Here is a 15,235-nt window from a genome sequence, read left to right as displayed (position 1 = left end):
TACCTCCATCAATGACTTTATATCCTCAATAAGAAGTCAAGCATGTAGTGGTTTCTCTGCTACTTCATATTTTACTAAAGTCACTGAAAATAAGTGTGAGTAATAAGATGGAGGGGGAAAAGGAAACCAGAGTGAAAAGATAGGTGTTAAATTGACAACTTTACAACTCTTTTCTTTGATGATTACTTTTGATTGGTGTTTATATCTGCACCTGAAAGCTGACTTTTTGGATGTCAGATGGTTATAGTCAGACTGGGATTTAAAGACAAAAAAAGCAAGCTGTTGTAATGTTAGGCACACCCAATTTTCCATCAGCACTACCAACACATTGACCTCTGGTATTTTTTTTGTAGCTGAAATTATTTTCAACAAAAAATTAAACTTTTTTTGAGGAGTCTCATTTACTTTCAGAGTATTTGAAAAACTTTAGAAAAATCCCATATGCCGTTCTTAAATGTAGTTTAGTATAGGTTTCCACATTCCACATGGAATCATTATTATAATAGGGCAGAGAAATGCAGAGATGTAACTTGCTATCATTCTAAAGCTTGTAAAAGGAAAATGGCAATATCATTAAAAACCCCATGTTAAAAAATGTGAGATCTATTTTATTGTTTTTAAGGAGGGGGAAATGTCATATCTCTAGAGGAAATAATTAAAATCAGAAGTTGAAAATTTAAAGGAAACGAACGAAAAGAAGGCATGAAATCTGCCTGGAGGGCCATAAACTATTAAACTTGTTTACAGCACTATATAGACGATGAGGAAAATTTGAGTTGAAAAATAGTATAACTGGAGAAACCAATGGGGACTTTATGGTAGTAAAATGTGTTTTTACTTTAGGAACAAAGTTGTGTTCATTTTCCCAATTACATATCACCGTATTTTATTTATGTCTTCTTTTACTCATTGGTCATTGGTGTCATTATTAATATGTCTATGAATATGTGTAAAGGTTGAAATAAATGTTAGGCAAAAGCATCTGCTACCAGCACATTTTTTTCTTTCATTCTTAATTAATAGAATTAGATTTGGACTCTTATCTATACTTTTATCTTTTTACAATTTCCTATAAAAGTCAGATAATATCTCTTGCCTTTTCTTGAACTCTTCAAAATCTATTCATAGAAATTAAATTAGGCCTTCCCGATCACTCTATTTAAAATTGCAACCTGCCCCTCCCACTTCAGATCCCCTTTAGCCTGTTCTAATTTGTTTCCATTGCCCTCAGCATCTCACACATATAATATTTACTGTGTTAAACACTTACTGTCTGTCTTCCCCTACATAAGAGTGTGGATTATCATTTATTTTGTTGTGTGATGTATGCCAACCGCCTAAGAAGGCACCTGTCACATATGAGGCACTCAGTTAATATTGTTTGGTGAATGAATGAATGAAAGAATGAATTTAGCCTAATAATAATAATAGCTAAAAATTCTAAGTGCTTTGCTGCACACCATGCACTGTTCTAATTACCACATATGTATACATTTATCTAATTTTCAAAACACCTCTGTGAGGTCAGTGCTATTATAATCCCCATTATACAAATGAGGAAATCGAGGCACATAGAAGTTAAACAGCTTGATAGTTGCTGGCTAATAACATATGGTTAATAATTCTATGGCTAAAATGTGGCAGAGTCCAAATACCAACACTGGCAGTTCTGTTTCCTGGGCATGATCTTACCTGTTATGCTAAGTTGCCTTTAGTTTATAGACATAGCCAAATCGAAAAAAAAAAATACATATTTTTATAAATAAATAGTTTTCAACCCTTTTAATGTGTCAACAACCTGAAAGCTCATGGCCCACACACCTTGAAAATAATTGCTTGCTAAGTAAGGCTTCAGAAGTAAGAGAGGGTTGAGGGCAGTTTTCTGCAGGCTAGCTGCATTCCCTTTCTTACTGTCCTCTGACATCACTCTTGACAACCACCACCTTGATTTGACTTTTGAAAGTCACCAATTTATCGAGATGTCAGTTTCCTTATTTTAAAATGTAGGTTTGGGATTATAAGATATCAAATGTCTTTCTCCCTCCAAACTCTATGGTTCTAAAAATGTATTGCTGTGCTCTGATGTGCAAGTAAAGTATTGACAGTAGAAAGAGGAAAAAAAAAATCCTTTTCCTGTACTTAGTGCCGGTCAAGTCCTTTCTATATTTGAACTTCAGTAGAAATTGCACAGAATTCCTCAATGAAATAGAAATTAAATGAAAGTTGAAAAAGAGATTGAAAGTAGAAAAATAATGGCTTTTCCAAAATCCATAATGGCCTTTTGGGTTCTACTAACCAGCATCCTTAAATCTTCTACATCTTTGGCATACCTAACACTGGATAGTTCACACATTTTCATTTCAGAACGTGAGCAGCTCTTTCTTTGTTTTCGTTTTTTTGGCCAGATCATTTTTTTCCTTCTACTCTCTCAATGTGGATGAACTGTACAACTTCTGACCCAAACCCTATGCTTTATTTTTCTGTGTTCATTTGGGGAGATTATTCCCTTCCCAGATTTCACAATTGTCTTAATATTAATTATTTCAGGTCTCATCAATCCTGATTAACTAGACTATCACCTTAAAATGAACAAACAAGCAAACAAGCAAAAAACCCTGAAAAACATCTCTGTGATAGTGGAAGCCTCATACATTCCTAATGAAAAGTAAAATGGTATAGCTTCTTTGGAAATCAGACTGACATTTCCACAAAAGTTTTTACATGGAGTTTACCATACGACCCAACAATTCCACTTCTAGGTATGTGTATTCAAGAAAAATGCAACATATGTCCACACAAAAACTTGTAAATGAAGGTTCATAGCAGAATTATTCATAATAGTCAAAAAGTGGAAATTATCCCCAAAGTCCATCAACTGATTAATGGATACAAAAAATATGCTATGTTTTTACAATGGAATATTATTTGGCAGCATAAAGGAATTAAGTACTGATTCATGCTACCATATGGAGCCTTTAAAATTAAATTGAATGAAGGAAACTGATCACAGAAGACTATATATTTGTATGATTCCAATTACGTGAAATGTCCAGAACAGGTAAATCTCTAGAGATGGAAAGGGGATGAGTGGTTGCCCAGGACTGGGGTGGGTTTGGAGGAAATGGGGAGTGACTGCTGAGAGACTTCAAATTTCTTTTTATGGTGATGAAATTAGTCTCAAATCGATTGTGGTAGTGGTTGCACAAATCTATGAATGTACGAAAAACATTGAATTGTATATTTGAAATGGATGATATATTTGAATTGTATATATATATAAATTATATATCAGTATATATTTCATATAAATGGACACATATATACATGTATGTATGTACATACGTGTATATATATAAATGCATATATATGACATCTTCATGCAAATATATCATTTACCTACACTAAAAATTGAATAAAATCTAATTCATAAGCTACCCACCCATTACCCTGTTGCCATTATTCTTCTAGACTCCTAAGCAATGAACCAAGAAGCATTTTTTCCTCCCACTTTTTAATTCTTTGTAATTCTTTTATGAAATCTGTCATTAAGCAATGCTTATTCCTTTGGTAATTACTTTGTAGGGACTTAAAGATAAAATGACATGTGAATAGCAACACCAGGAAACTCTGTCCCCTAAAATGCATGTCCTATAAATTCAATCTTTAAAATTTAAATTCTGTAGCACAAAATAATTAAATACAAGAGTCTATAGATGAATCTTAACCTGGGAATATACTTCTTACAAGAAACAAAGATCACAGGGCCTCACCAAAATATTATTATCAGTGTGTCTAGCTCTAAGGAGCTAGTAAGGTAGACTCAATAACTAATAATTACAACAATAAAGGTCAAAAAAGCTAAATGAAAGTCATCAAGAAAATTTAGAGATTTTATTCAAAATGGGGAAAATAGAATACTTACACAATGAAATATTCTTATAACCAAAATGTAGAAAACTTCAAAAATAATTTATTCCTATTTATTAAAAAAAAAGCAATTCAAACAAAAAGCAATCCATTTAAAATACATAAAGACAAACTATTTAAAATATTTATTCTCCAAATTGGTTTATAGAATTAATGTAATTCTAATAAAATCTCAATATGATTTTTTACTTTAAAATTTAGAAAAAAATGCAATAAAATTCAGAAGGAAAAATAAGCAGATATGTATCTTTTTTAATTTGGAAAAGTAAGGACAAAAGTAAAAAGAGCACATCACATATTTAGATATACAAAGCTGTGGTTATGAGGACCAGGTGAGACTAGTATAAGACAGTCAAATATGGTGGAAAATGTGTCATATTTTTAAAACATGTGTTTGTCATGCTTTTTACCTCTCTATGCTCTTTTTGAGCTCCCACTTTGCATTGCATTTTTTGCTGAATATTATTCACCATAAAGTCCAAGAGAAATTTTTATGAAAGTTATTTATGGTTTTAACTGGAGTTTATTATTATTACTATTATTTTGCATTAATTCTTAATATTCTCTCTTAATATTTAATTTTTGTCATTTTAATTACAATGAGTCTTGGCATGATCCTCTTTCAGTTGATCCTGTCTGGGAGTCTCTGTGCTTCCTGTACATGGATGTCTGTTTCATTTCCCAGGTTAGGGAAGTTTTCAGCTACTATGTCTTCAAATATTTTCTGTCCCTTTCTCTCTCTCTTCTCCTTCTGAGACTCCTGTGATGAGAATTTTAGTACACTTGAAGTTGTCTCAGAGACCTCTTAAAATGACTTCATTTCTTTCTATTTTTTCAGTTCAGCTTTGGTGATTTCCATTACTATACCTTACAGCTCACTGATCTGTTCTTCTGTATCATCTAATCTGTTGATTCCTTACAGTGTATTTTTTATTTAAGTTATTGTATTCTTCGGGTGTGTTTAGTTCTTCTTTATGTCTTCTAACTGTTTGTTCAACTTCTCTCTGTGTTCATCCATTCTTCTCCTGAGTTCTTTGATCATCTTTATGATCATTACCTTAAAATAAACTCTTTATCAGGTAGATTGCCTATCTCTACTTCACTTAGTTCTTCTTCTGAGGTTTTATCTTATTCCTTCCATTGCAACATGTTCCTCTGTCGCCTCATTTTGCCTAATTTGCTGTTTTTATTTCTATGTATCTGGTAGGTTGGTTACATTTCCCAACCTTGGGGAAGTGGCCTTTTGTAGGAGGCATCCTGTGCATCCCAGCAGCACACTTCCCTCTGGTCACCAGAACTATATACTCTAGGGATGTCCCCTTTGTGGGCTGCATGGATCCTTCTGTTATGGAGGGCTGACTATGGTGGGTGGTCTGGTAGGTGTGGCTGGCCCCTGGTCCAGTTGGTTGCCAGACACTGCGGAAGCTGGGAGCTGCTGGTTGGCAGGGCTGGGTCGTGAGGCTGCTCACTGCAGAATGCCACAGGGTCCTGGGGCTAATACTGACCCACTGGTGGGCAGAGCCAGGTTCTGGGGTGGGTGGTTTCAGGGCTGGGGTTCACAGATCTACTGTCAGCCTGCTGGTAGGTGGGCCGGTTCCTGACATGGCTGGCTGTGGGTTCTGGGGTGACCCAAATCTGGTGTCAAGCCTCTGGTGGCTGGGACTGGATCCTGGGCCACTGGCTGAGGAGCCCAAGGTGTCACAAAGCTGGTGTTGGGGGGACTTCCCTGGTGGTGCAGTGATTAAGAATCCACCTGCCAATGCAGGGGACACGGGTTCACGCCCTTATCCGAGAAGATCCCACATGCCGCGGAGCAACTAAGCCTGTGTGCCACAACTACTGAACCTGTGCTCTAGAGCCTGTGAGCCACAACTACTGAGCCCGCATGCCACAACTACTGAGCCCGCATGCCTAGAGCCCGTGCTCCGCAACAAAGAGAAGCCACCGCAGTGAGAAGCCCGCGCACCGCGATGAAGAGTAGCCCCTGCTCACCACAACTAGAGAAAGCCTATGTGCAGCAATGAAGACCCAAAGCAGCGAAAAATAAATAAATAAATTAATTAATTAATTAATTAAAAAAAAAAAGCTGGTGCTGGTGGGCAGGGCCAGGGCCCAAGTGATCTTAAGGCTGGTGCTGGCCTTTTGGTGGGTTGGCTGGGTCCTGACAAAGCAGGCTGCAGGGCTTTGGTGGTCCTGGGGCCGGTATCTGCTGCTGATGGGCAGGGCTGGGACCCAGGGTCTCTGGCTGCAGAGACCTGGGGGTTCCCAGGTCTAGTGTCTGTGCAGTAGTATGTAGGCCCAGATCCTGGGCCCTCTGGTGGACAGGGCCATGTCCTGAGATGGCTGTGGGCTCAGGGGGTCTTAAGGCAGCCTCACCCAGTTAGTTACTTGTCCTGATGCCTCCTAGTACTGGTGCAAACAAGCTGGTGGGCAGACCAGGTCCCAGTGCTAATAGGCTAGAGGGAAGATTCCAAAATGGCATTTACCAGTACCAGTGTCCGCGTGGAAGAATGAGCTCCCCAAAATGGCTTCCACCAGTGTCTTTATCTCAACGGTGAGCTTCAGTTGCCTTCTGCCTCTTCTGCAGGCTCTCCAAGATCAACTGGTGGGTCTGACCCAGGCTTCTTTCAACTTACTGCTTCTGCTTTGGGTCCTGGAGCATGTGAGATTTTGCGTATGTTCTTTAAGAGTGGAGTCTCTATTTCCCACAGCCCTCTGGCTCTCTGGACACTAAGCCCCACTGGCCTTCAAAACTAAATGTTCTGGAGATTTGTCTTCCTGGTACAAGACCCCCCGGCTGGGGAGCTTAATGTGGGGCTCAGACCTCTCACTCTTTGTAGAGAACCTCTGCAATTGTAATTATCCTCCCCCTTGTGGGTCACCCATCCAGGGGTATGGCTCTTGACTATATCAGGATTCCACCTACCCCTACGCGTCTCGTTGTGGTTCCTTCTTTATATCTTTAGTTGTAGAAGATCTTTTCTGCTAGTTTCCAGTCTTTGTCATCAATAGTTGCCCTGAAAATAGTTGTGATTTTGGTGTGCCTATGGAAGGAGGTGAGCTCAAGGTCTTCCTACTCCCCCATCTTGGCCAAATTCCTTTTTTTAGTAATTCTTTATGAGGGGGGTGGGACTTTGAGAGACAATGAATTTTTTTTCAAACTATGCACAGCATCTCCCCATGTTTCCATATGCCCTTCCTGATGATGACAGATTACTACCCTGAGAGTTGTTGCCTTAGATTTCTTATCTATTAGTTAGTTATCCTTAGTTAGAAGTATTGCCTACTAGAATGTTTTTTTTGTTTTTTTTTTACCTTTTATGTGTTTTTGTGGAGATAAATGTGTGAATACCACTGATCTAAAGTGTAGCAGGAATCTTTTTAAGAACTTGGTTAATTTAATCAATCAACAACAACCTCCATAATTTCTAGTTTTTATTCTGTAGATCAGAAATTTCAGTTACCAGGTTGGAATCCATTACCGCATTTCTCACCTTTCTCTAAGGCTTAGAATCCCCGTCAATGCCTACCACTGTGACTTTCCCTGCCATCCTGCATCCTGCAGTTTGCTAGATTTCTCCTTGGAGAGAGAATGGAAATTATGGCAAACCCGGTTCAGAATTTGACCATCAATAACCCCCATTCCATTCCACTGCCTCTTTGATATCCCCATTTTCCCTTAGGGATATACACATTGTGAACTTGTGCTGCCTAAATAGGTACCCATGTTGAGCACTGTTGAGGTTACATGCTTATCCCAAGAACAAAGGCAAATGTGGCATTTAAAGGGACTGTTTACTTCATTATAAATGTAGAGGTGACAGTTCCAAAAGCAGTTCCTTGTCAGAGTTTAATCACTAAAATCTATACGCATTATTTTCAGGTTTAATATACCTTCTTTGAGAAAAATATTATGATATAGGTGAAACCACTTGAAATTTGAAGTCAAAATATGACTGGCCTTGCTGTTTACTATCTGCATGTTAGTTACTTAGTCTCCTCTGCTTGTATCTTTGATTTAAAAATGTGTGTGTACTAATGTATTACCTACCTTTAAATCCTTATAGTGATATTGGTTGCATAAAAGGAGATGATGTATGTATGAATGCATAGTGGTTATTATTATAATATGTAGTAAAAGCCATGTTCCTTGGTTTGACATGAAATCAATATGATTTTGTATGCTGATGTTATTTTGAACCACTATAAAGTGAAAGATTCTTATTTTCATTTACATGATCAATAAAGTTTCAAACCAATTCATTTGTAATGACACAAGACCTTAAAAGTAAAAATGTTTTTGCAACCAAGTATGCCACAGAGGTAAACATCAGGTGTTTTTATAATTAAGATAATCTGAAGTTTTTAATAAACTATATTACACATGGACTGCTAGCGGTGCACAGTCGCTGTCATTTCTTTTATAATAGTGCTTTTAGTATTCCACTGAAACATGACCAGTGAAAGCATAATATTCTTAGTTACCATTATGAGGAGCTCTGTATATTACAGCCTCTCCACTGTGTCTGCTGTTAGCTAGAAAAATGCTGGGAGCAATAACAGCTACTATCAACAGGGAGCCATATTAATTATTTGAAATGTGCCTCATAAGAGAAATCAGCAGAGTTTATTACAAGTTGAATATTCCTTGAAACAGGAAGGTTACTCTAACTGTTATCATAATCTATGTATCGTTAACTTTCCTTGTTTAGGAAAAGAGATTAACAGCCCTGTAGATTGCTATAGTAAATGTATAAAATATAACTGCATATTCCCATTATAGAAAGAAAGCGGTGGGTTCTGTACTTTTACCCAAACCTTCTTTCTATAAAGTAGCTTTAGAAATTGAACTCTGTAATTATGCTTTCTTGCCTTAAAATCCTAATTGCTTACTGGATTATCAGTATACAAGCTATAGCTACTTTGAGCATTAGAAAACTCTTTTGTTTTGAAGCTAGCAATTTTTTTCAGTCAGCGTCTAGTCCTTCAAATCAACTTTAACTCATGAGACAGAAAATGTATTACAGATATGCAAGTGAGCTGGCAGAATGCTTTACAAGAAGCAGAGAGTGAATCCATCTACCTGCTTTTTTATATTGTGGTTAGTTATTTTTTCATCAAATACAATAAGCAAGTAGGAGTAGTTTTCTACTCAAATAATAAGTAAAAAGTTTAAAAGTAATCATAAAAATAAGGTATAAATTAATTAGGGTTGTAAAGTTATCTAAATCAGTGCTATTCAAAGTGTTATCTGACATAGATGCCAGTCTGCAGACCATTTATTACTGATCTGCAGTGAAATAAATGCAAAAATTAAGAGTAAATGTTTAGAAACACTTAAAGCAAATTGATAGAGTACTTAATGTCTGTTTAATAATGAAAAATGGGGACTTGTATTTTATGTCTTTGTTTTTAGTTTTTGCATTTCATTTTTCTTGTCAATCATTTTTATTGTATTTTTTAAAGCGTCACTCAACAATAAACTTGTGATTTAACAACAACAACAAAAGTAGATGGCTTAAGAAGGACTGATTTAATTGGTTGATGTTTGGATGACACATAATGATTCTGTGTTTGGATAGATCTGTCTGCACTCTATAATGGTTAGTAATTCAGTGTGAAGAGAGATGTATGACATCATAAAACCAAAAAAATGTAAAAAGACATAATTATAATATCTTAACATTTATTTTTGGGTCCACAGGACAGGCACATCATGGACAGGTACCATACATCTCTCCACCAATTCACCTTGACTCTGAGCTAGAAAGACCCCCTGTTAGAGGTGAGTTGTATTCTTTTTTTTTTTTTAGTTTAAAGAAAAAGAAATTTATTCATTCTTTGTTGAAGACAATTAATTAAATTAAAGATAACTATAAATATGTATCTTACAATGCAGTACCTATTTAAAAAACAGGAGGAAAATGGTGTGTAAGGAATAGAATAACAGAAAGAATAAGTCTTATTTATAATAAGATGTGAAATATTGTTTTGAGAAATGTTTGTAAACCAAATAAGAAATGAGGATCCATAGTGGAAGACTAGTTGAAAACCAACCTAGATTTAGAGATTACCAGATAACCGTTACTTTTTTTTATTGGAAATTTCTTCTTCTACTATCCTTTTTTATTTTTAAATAAATTAAGATGTCTTAATCTAAGTCGTATTGACAGATTTATTTCCTTGCAAAGTGATATATTTTATTATTATTCCTTTTAAAAGTCATTTTATTATTAATATGATAATTTAGTTTTAAAGTATATAAATTAAAATTATGTATTTAAATTGATGCCATCTGTTTAAAGATTTTTAAAAATAACGAGTCATACAAAATAGAAGTTAAAAGTAACATTTATCTCATAATCTAAATACAGAATTTATCTTCCTACTTTTTAAAATTAATGATTTTTAAATGTTTTATAATGTTCAAACTAATGTAATAATAGACAAACTTTTAATTTTATAAATACCAAATATCCTAAGGTTAATTTTTCAGTTTAAAGTAATATGGTATATTTTCTTTTTTTTTTTCAAAGGTGAACATAGATTCATTTTTATTTTATTTCATTTTTTTAAAACATCTTTATTGGAGTATAATTGCTTTACAATGGTGTGTTAGTTTCTTCTGTGTAACAAAGTGAATCAGCTATACGTATACATATATCTCCATATCTCCTCCTTTCCTCCCCTCCCTCCGACTCTCCTCACTTTGTCCCAGTAGCATGGTATATTTTCTTATACTTTCAGTAGTATACAGTAAAAGTCATTAGATCTGACTTTTATGAGCATGTTTTCTATACATGCTATTTCCTCTTCCAGGAGTCTCTTACCTTTTCTTTTCTACCCAATAAGTTTCTACCAGTGTTGCAATGCTCTGCTTTACCTTCAGTTCCTCTGTTAAGCCTTCCCGTGTACTAGGCAGGAGCTAAGTACATGCCTCTGTCCTCCAGATATCCCCTGTGCTTGCCTCAGTTATTATACCTAAAACACTGCATTTTATTTTTCAGCTTGAATGTTCCCTTTCTCTTCTGTAAGATCCTTGAGGGCAAAGAGTGTCATAATTATTATTTCTCCTCCAGCCACTGGTCTGTGCTTGGCGCATAATAGGAACTCATACAATGATTTCTGTCTAAGTGACTGAAAGTGAAGGTGACAACCTAAATTGTGAAGGATGTATCCTCATTTTTCGAGAAGAAAACTGAGCAGGGACAATCAGAGAACCTTACAAAGAGGAAGCAGAATGAACCAAAATATGTATATGTGAAAGTTGTGATATTTTTAAGGAAATGTGCTGAGCGCACAGTAAAATGGGAGCAGTTTTAGAGGAAGAGACTGGGAAGATGTAATGAGGGAGATTGTGAAGGATTCTGTGTCTCATGCCAAGGAGTTTGTATTTTATCCCGGAAAAAAATCATCAAATATTTTTAATTTTTTAAAAAATTTTCCTAAGTTAGTGGGGTGTTACATCATAACAGAATCAGTTCTTGTTATGAGAAAAGTATCTCTGAAATCAGTGTAGATGATGAAAGATTGACAGAGGGAGGCCATTTCAGTAATCCAGGTAAAAGATGATTGGGAAATTAGTTAGGAGTGTGTTGGCGGCAATGGTAGGGTCTGAGAAGTGTTTTGAAGAGACATGGCATTGGCTGAACTGATACAGGGAAAAGAGCAGAAATGCCTCTAAGGTTTCTATATTGATTAACTACTTGGATGCTTATGACATAATTTCTCATCATGAGGAAGAGATGAATTTTAAATGGATGCCTTGTTTTAGACATGTTAATTCTTAGTAGAATGTTGTTCCCACCAAAGATGGAGATCTATTTATGCAAGTTGGTGACCTTAATATAATTCAATTCTTCAGACATGATCCCAGTATGATTTGGGAAGAATACTATAAAGTCATGGGTGTGACAGTGTAATAATCTACCCCAAAAGTTAGTGGCTTAAAACAGGAAACATTTTTATAGTTCTCATAGTTGGTTGAATCTCATATGTGCTGACTTGACTGAGGCTGGATGTTTAGTAGTTAGCAGGCTGGTTGGATTTTCAGGGGAGGAAACTCATTCACATGTTTGGTAGTCACCTTGATGTCATCTGCAGTGATGGCCATATGGCTCTCATCTTCCAGCAGGCTAGCCCCAGCTCATTCCCATTGTGACAGGATTCCCTGCAATGAGTAGGAAAGTCCCAAAGTTCAGGTATTGTTTAAGACTCTACTTGTGTCATGTTTGTTATGTCCCATTGGCCAAAGCCAGTCACATAGCCAACCCTAGACTTAAGAAATGGACTCCATCTCTTGATGGAGGAACCACATCCAAAGGACCATGGATACAGGAAGGAGAGGAATTTGGGCCATTTCAACCTACTGTAGCTAGGCAGATAAAGAGTAAAATAAATTTAGAATGAAATAAGACAAAAATTGAGTGATAAAATGAAGGGATTTATAGCCAATAAACTTAAACTTGGGAGTTCTAGACCTTTCTTATCTTTAATTTCCTCAACTACCACACAGAAGTTCAGAAATAAGAACTCCTCACAGTGTCTTTGTGAGGATTAAGGATGATACAGAATAGAGTCTGGCATCTGGTAAGCCCTAGATAATATGTGGCTATTACTATCGATACGAACTTTGGGGTTTGCTGTTGTGACATATGGGAAGAGACTGGGCCTTGGAGCCAGGCAGACCTGCATGACCTTAGACAGCTTCTGTCTATCAACTGTAAAACAAGTTTTTAAGGATAATTAAGTGAAACAGTTAGTGTCAAGTTCCTGGCAAATAACCTGACATAAACTAGACCCTGAAGAGTTAGTAGGCAAGTAGGCATTATTAAGAGCTTCACTTTAAAGCGGCATCATCTTAGTAAAAGTAGTGATGGTATTGACCTGGTGAAGAATGATTTACTAGAATCCAGCAGTGATCTCTGCTTTTTATCTACCTCAAATTGTGCTCTCTACCTTAGAAGAATTGTCTTGATAACTTCTAGTTCTCACATAGTTCCTCTACATGCATTGACCCAGAGACCCTCCTAAACTACTGTGAGTAATGCAATTGCAGTTGTAGTCATTAGTTCATGTGCCATAGTCCTGTAATTTTCAAAAAAAAAAAAAAATGAACATTTAATTGAATAAATAAAGAGGTTTCTATAAATCACCAAAATAACATTGCAAAAGATCTTGTGCTTTTTTTTCTTAAAACTATCTAATATTTTATTTGAAAACAAATATTGGAAATGGTAAGAGTTGGCAATATCATTGCTTTGGAACCACAAAGTATTTCCTTTCAACTTTCAACTCTCACCCCTCATCTTCATTTACTGTTTCTAATTATAGTGTACATTTTTGATATTTATGCACAGTCAAATTACACAAATGACCTGTACATTATCTATATCTATGTACAGAGAGGGAATCTCTCATGTATATTATAGGTCTTTATTTGAATTTATACAATAAGATAAATTAGGTTCTTTAAATACTTTGAAATTCTGTCTCTAATAATTTTTGTGTGATTATATAGCAATATCCTTTGAACTACCTGAAAAACCACATTTGCTAACAATTTTCTCTATTTTTCTACTATAATTTTATACATATTGAGAAAATGAGAGCTATGTCTTGATATTCCCCTTCCCCCACTGACCTACAGTTCTGTGTATTCTCTTTCTTTCCCACCCTGTACCTATTTCCACTAGTGTACATGCATGTTCATGTTTTAGGAATTATTGCTTTATATATTAATTCCCTGTGTATTTTACAGACTTGACTATATTTTCATAGGAAAATCATACTTAAGCTTTTTGATATCCATCAAGAGAGCAATACAAAACAATGATTAAAATGCATTAATATAGCTATCAATATTAGAACAGGGAATTTTCAGTAGAAAGTATGAATTCTCTAACATACAATTACATATCAGATTGTTTCAGATACTTTGCCATTTTATTCTGTTCTTATCTCAAATATTTTGGATTACTTGGTACCTTTTTTTTTTAACAGTGATTGTGCTTTGAATATTTGAGATAGTGAGCTAATTATTGGTAACTTTGGAATTGTTTTTAAACCTCTATTTAAAAAAATAATTATATAATTATTTTTCAAAAAGTGTATGTGTTACATTTTCATTTCTTTTTCATCCCCTTAAGTTCTATATGTAACTTATGAATCATTTTGGTTTTAATCCACATGTCACCATACTACCTCCTTTCTATTCTCTTGATTTCTTTCACTTTTGCACTCACTTTTTAGGGAAAAAATAGTTTGTGAAATTGATGCATTTGTTTGTCAAAATGTATTTCTTTTTTGGTACTGTGTATTTTAATTGTGACCAACATGCTCTTAGTAACCATATGGAAAATGTAGTAACAAGTTACCAAATAACCTTGAATAAAATGTTGAAATCTATATTTCAAAATAGCTGAAGTATATAAATTCAGTGGCACCCACCCCTGATGAGTAAATTTGAGAGATTCTGTTGTTTAATGTGATCATACATGGCATTTGGTCACATAATTTATGACTGTGATAACTTTATATGCATTCTTCAACTTATAGATTTTATTACTGAATAGGAGTGTAAATTCCAATAGTTTACTAGTGCATTAATGTCACAATACATTACAAGGTAATTAACCAGAGCTGCCACTATAAATAGAAAAAATAGTCACAACCCTCACTATAAACTACTTAATAAAAATAAGATCCTGAGTCAGCATTCACCATTATAGTAATTTTTCTTCCCATACGTCTCATTAATCAGGACTTTTAAAAAAAAATAGTTTCATCTAGAAGCACTATTATTTTTAAACCTTTCGTTATTAAAACAAGTTTGTTACAATTTTGTACTTAATTTAATGGGATTATTATATATTTCTGTATGCAAATAAGTTCTCTATGCTTTTCAGACCTATTTCCCAATTTTGTGTGTTATATCTGAAATGAAAGTCTACTTTGTTATTTTTGTAGCAGATTTGTAAATCAGTGCAATGGAATTCTTAGCAGGGCTCATTAGAAGTTGCAATTCTGAAGGACATGTGTCCTCACCAAGGATCCTCTGTCCCTAACCTTTAGTTTGCTTCCTAACTACTCACAAAATACTCTACCCCAAAATCATGTCTGTATTACAGACAGAAGCACTCAATGAAGGTGTTTGGGTGGGAATTTATTTTGGAAGCTGAATTAGAATCCTAAGCAGAGGTGAATATTGAGACTCAAATATACCATTTGAGGCACACTCTTCAGTTGAAACTCTGTTGTTTTATTTTTGGTTTGGTTTTGCTTCATTGTTTTTCTATACAATTTGTTG

The 15,235-nt window shown here is 35.2% G+C and overlaps 1 protein-coding gene across 2 annotated transcripts in view; it reads left to right on the top strand.

Moving 5' to 3' along the window:
- Positions 1-15,235, top strand: part of ADGRL3 (adhesion G protein-coupled receptor L3) — a 563,380-nt gene that overhangs the window by 293,047 nt on the left and 255,098 nt on the right. For both annotated transcript variants that reach the window (XM_082390059.1, XM_082390060.1), the window contains one exon: positions 9,632-9,712. In XM_082390059.1, the coding sequence (XP_082246185.1) occupies positions 9,632-9,712 (81 nt within the window). The remainder of the gene's footprint in view (positions 1-9,631; positions 9,713-15,235) is intronic.

This window comes from Balaenoptera borealis (assembly GCF_965194805.1).
Source record: "Balaenoptera borealis genome assembly, chromosome: 4".
Taxonomy (NCBI): domain Eukaryota; kingdom Metazoa; phylum Chordata; class Mammalia; order Artiodactyla; family Balaenopteridae; genus Balaenoptera; species Balaenoptera borealis.
This window is presented reverse-complemented; position numbering and strand designations above follow the sequence as displayed.